A 2,700-nucleotide genomic window follows, 5' to 3' on the forward strand; every position below is an offset into this window, starting at 1 on the left:
AGAATAGAAAGTGCTAGAGGTAGAGAGTCAAATAAAGGTGGAACAGATGTGTTTTTAGTCGTTTCTGAATATGCATATAAGCCAAGTCAGAAAGTCAGCTTTATTTATAAAGCGCTTTGTACAATATACATACAATTTAAGCAGAAATGCAAGGGGGTAAAAATAATTTCTTTCTAAAAAAAAAAGAGAATTTTGATTACTAAGTGAACAAATGATGTATAAGTGCTTTCACACATAATCACTGTGTGTAGGTCATCAGTAAATGAGTGTGGCATTAAAATGGCAGTGTTTCCCAAATTAAACAAAAGAGCTGTTATTTTCAAATGATGTGTGCAATGTAGAAAACTGTGTTTACAGTTTTGCAAGAAGTTTGTTTTACAATATCCAACTCCAAGAGTTTAAAGCATGTGATGTGCATATAGTTTTGCAGACTTGGTCTAAAGATTAGATATATTACTGTTTCAATGAGTGGGCCTCAAGTACCACTTTTAGTGTCTAAGCAATTAAAAAAAAAACTAATTATAATTATTAAAAATTATACACTACTACTACTAATTAATAGTCCTCAGCAACTGTTTTGTTTATGCTATTTAATTGAATTTGTTTGGTCATTAAATGATAAATGTCTAATTTAACTAATAAATTCTTATCAAATAAACTAAAAAAGTTTGTTTTACAATATCAAACTGAGTTTAAAGCATGTAATGTGCTTATAGTTTTGCAGACTTGGTCTAAAGATTAGGTATATTAGTGAATGGTTTCACTAAGTGGGCCTCAAGTATCACTTTTAGTGTCTAAGCAATTTAAAAAAAAACTATAATGTGGATCAAGATGAGGACCAATGAGATTTCACAGTGGGCAGAGCTACTAGAGCAATTCAGAGATAGAAAAACCAAGCAGGTTTTTCTATCTCTAAAGGTTAAGATTACCATAAATGCAAAATCTTTCTTGTTATCAGTAAGAGGGTTGTAAATGGTGTGGTTGGTGGTCAGAGCTGTAGTGTGTGTGTGTGTGTGTGTGTGTGTAATGAGAGTGGTTTTCAGTGGGAGTGACACACACAGAGCGTCAGCAGATGCCTGTCATTCCTCCGAGCGTGAAAACCTCTCATTTGGCCAGAGCTCTCACTGACTCTAGCCAGGTGTGCTGCGCTCTCAGCCCGTCATTAAAGCTTCGCCTCCTATCAAAACACCACGAGCAGGTGTTGAGTGGAGCGTCAGTCCTGCCCCACACCCAGCAGACTTTCTCACACACACACACACACACACACACACACACAGGTTTGTTTTTGTGAAAAGTTGAGATACTGTAAATATGTAGATGGTTTTAACAGTGAGTTTGTGTCTGCAGGTATCTGGATGGAAACCAGTTCAGTGTGGTGCCAAAGGAGCTGTCCAACTTCAAAAACCTGCAGCTAGTGTACGCCTCGCTCTTACTGTTCAACACACGTGTGTAATGGAGAAGATGTCATCTTGGTTTGATGGCCATGTTGTGATCTTTCATTTCAGAGACCTGAGTAACAACAAAATCAGCTCACTGACCAACTCTTCGTTTGCCAACATGAGTCAGCTGACGACGCTGTAGGTCTTCCACAGCATTAATGACACGCTGAGACCGCTGAGTCCGCTGAGACACTGACATCTCACTGCAGGATTTGTCTGATTTTGTCCTGCAGGATCCTGAGCTATAACGCTCTGCGCTGTATCCCGACTCTGGCGTTTGGAGGTCTTCAGTCGCTCCGCTTGCTGTACGTAGATCTTTATGAACTAAAGCTGCCTTTCCATTGTCTCCAGCACTCGAGTGTGATTGTGGCAGGCAGTCGCATGAAGCTTTCAAACTGATTGTGAAGCAGCTGTTTCTTATTCAAAACAGTAAAATAAATCAATTATGAATGAATGAATATATCCCCCCAAAAAAAGACTGTCAATTAGTTAAAAGAAAAGGTTTTCTAGGGTTATTAATATAAATAATTCTGTTCATATTTTAAAATCATTTTTATTATGTTTAATGAATAACATTTCTGGAAAAATGGTTTATATACAGTGGGTACGGAAAGTATTCAGACCCCCTTCAATTTTTCACTCTTTGTTATATTGCAGCCATTTGCTAAAATCATTTAAGTTAATTTTTTTTCCTCATTAATGTACACACAGCACCCCATATTGACAGAAAAACACAGAATCGTTGACATTTTTGCAGATTTATTAAAAAAGAAAAACTGAAATATCACATGGTCCTAAGTATTCAGACCCACAAAGGAGAGAGCTTCATAAAAGTGGTTCACACAAGTCTTCTGAAGCCACATGACTGTGAGAAGCAGATACAGTATCTCACAGAAGTGAGTACACCCCTCACATTTTTGTAAATATTTTATTATATCTTTTCATGTGACAACACTGAAGAAATTACACTTTGCTACAATGTAAAGTAGTGAGTGTACAGCTTGTATAACAGTGTAATTTTGCTGTCCCCTCAAAATAGCTCAACACACAGCCATTAATGTCTAAACCGCTGGCCACAAAAGTGAGTACACCCTAAGTGAAAATGTCCAAATTGGGCCCAATTAGCCATTTTCTCTCCCCGGTGTCATGTGACTCAATAGTGTTACAAGGTCTCAGGTGTGAATGGGGAGCAGGTGTGTTAAATTTGGTGTTATCGCTCTCACTCTCTCATACTGGTCACTGGAAGTTCAACATGGCACCT

The 2,700-nt window shown here is 37.8% G+C and overlaps 1 protein-coding gene across 1 annotated transcript in view; it reads left to right on the plus strand.

Annotated features, from left to right (window-relative positions):
- The window catches only part of LOC107705008 (slit homolog 1 protein-like), a 79,895-nt gene that overhangs the window by 53,112 nt on the left and 24,083 nt on the right, over positions 1-2,700 (plus strand). Inside the window, exons 22-24 of the mRNA XM_016508123.1 lie at positions 1,348-1,416; positions 1,506-1,577; positions 1,673-1,744. Of these exons, the coding sequence (XP_016363609.1) occupies positions 1,348-1,416; positions 1,506-1,577; positions 1,673-1,744 (213 nt within the window). The remainder of the gene's footprint in view (positions 1-1,347; positions 1,417-1,505; positions 1,578-1,672; positions 1,745-2,700) is intronic.

Source organism: Sinocyclocheilus anshuiensis, unplaced genomic scaffold (assembly GCF_001515605.1).
Source record: "Sinocyclocheilus anshuiensis isolate Anshui unplaced genomic scaffold, SAMN03320099.WGS_v1.1 scaffold31, whole genome shotgun sequence".
NCBI classification, from domain to species: domain Eukaryota; kingdom Metazoa; phylum Chordata; class Actinopteri; order Cypriniformes; family Cyprinidae; genus Sinocyclocheilus; species Sinocyclocheilus anshuiensis.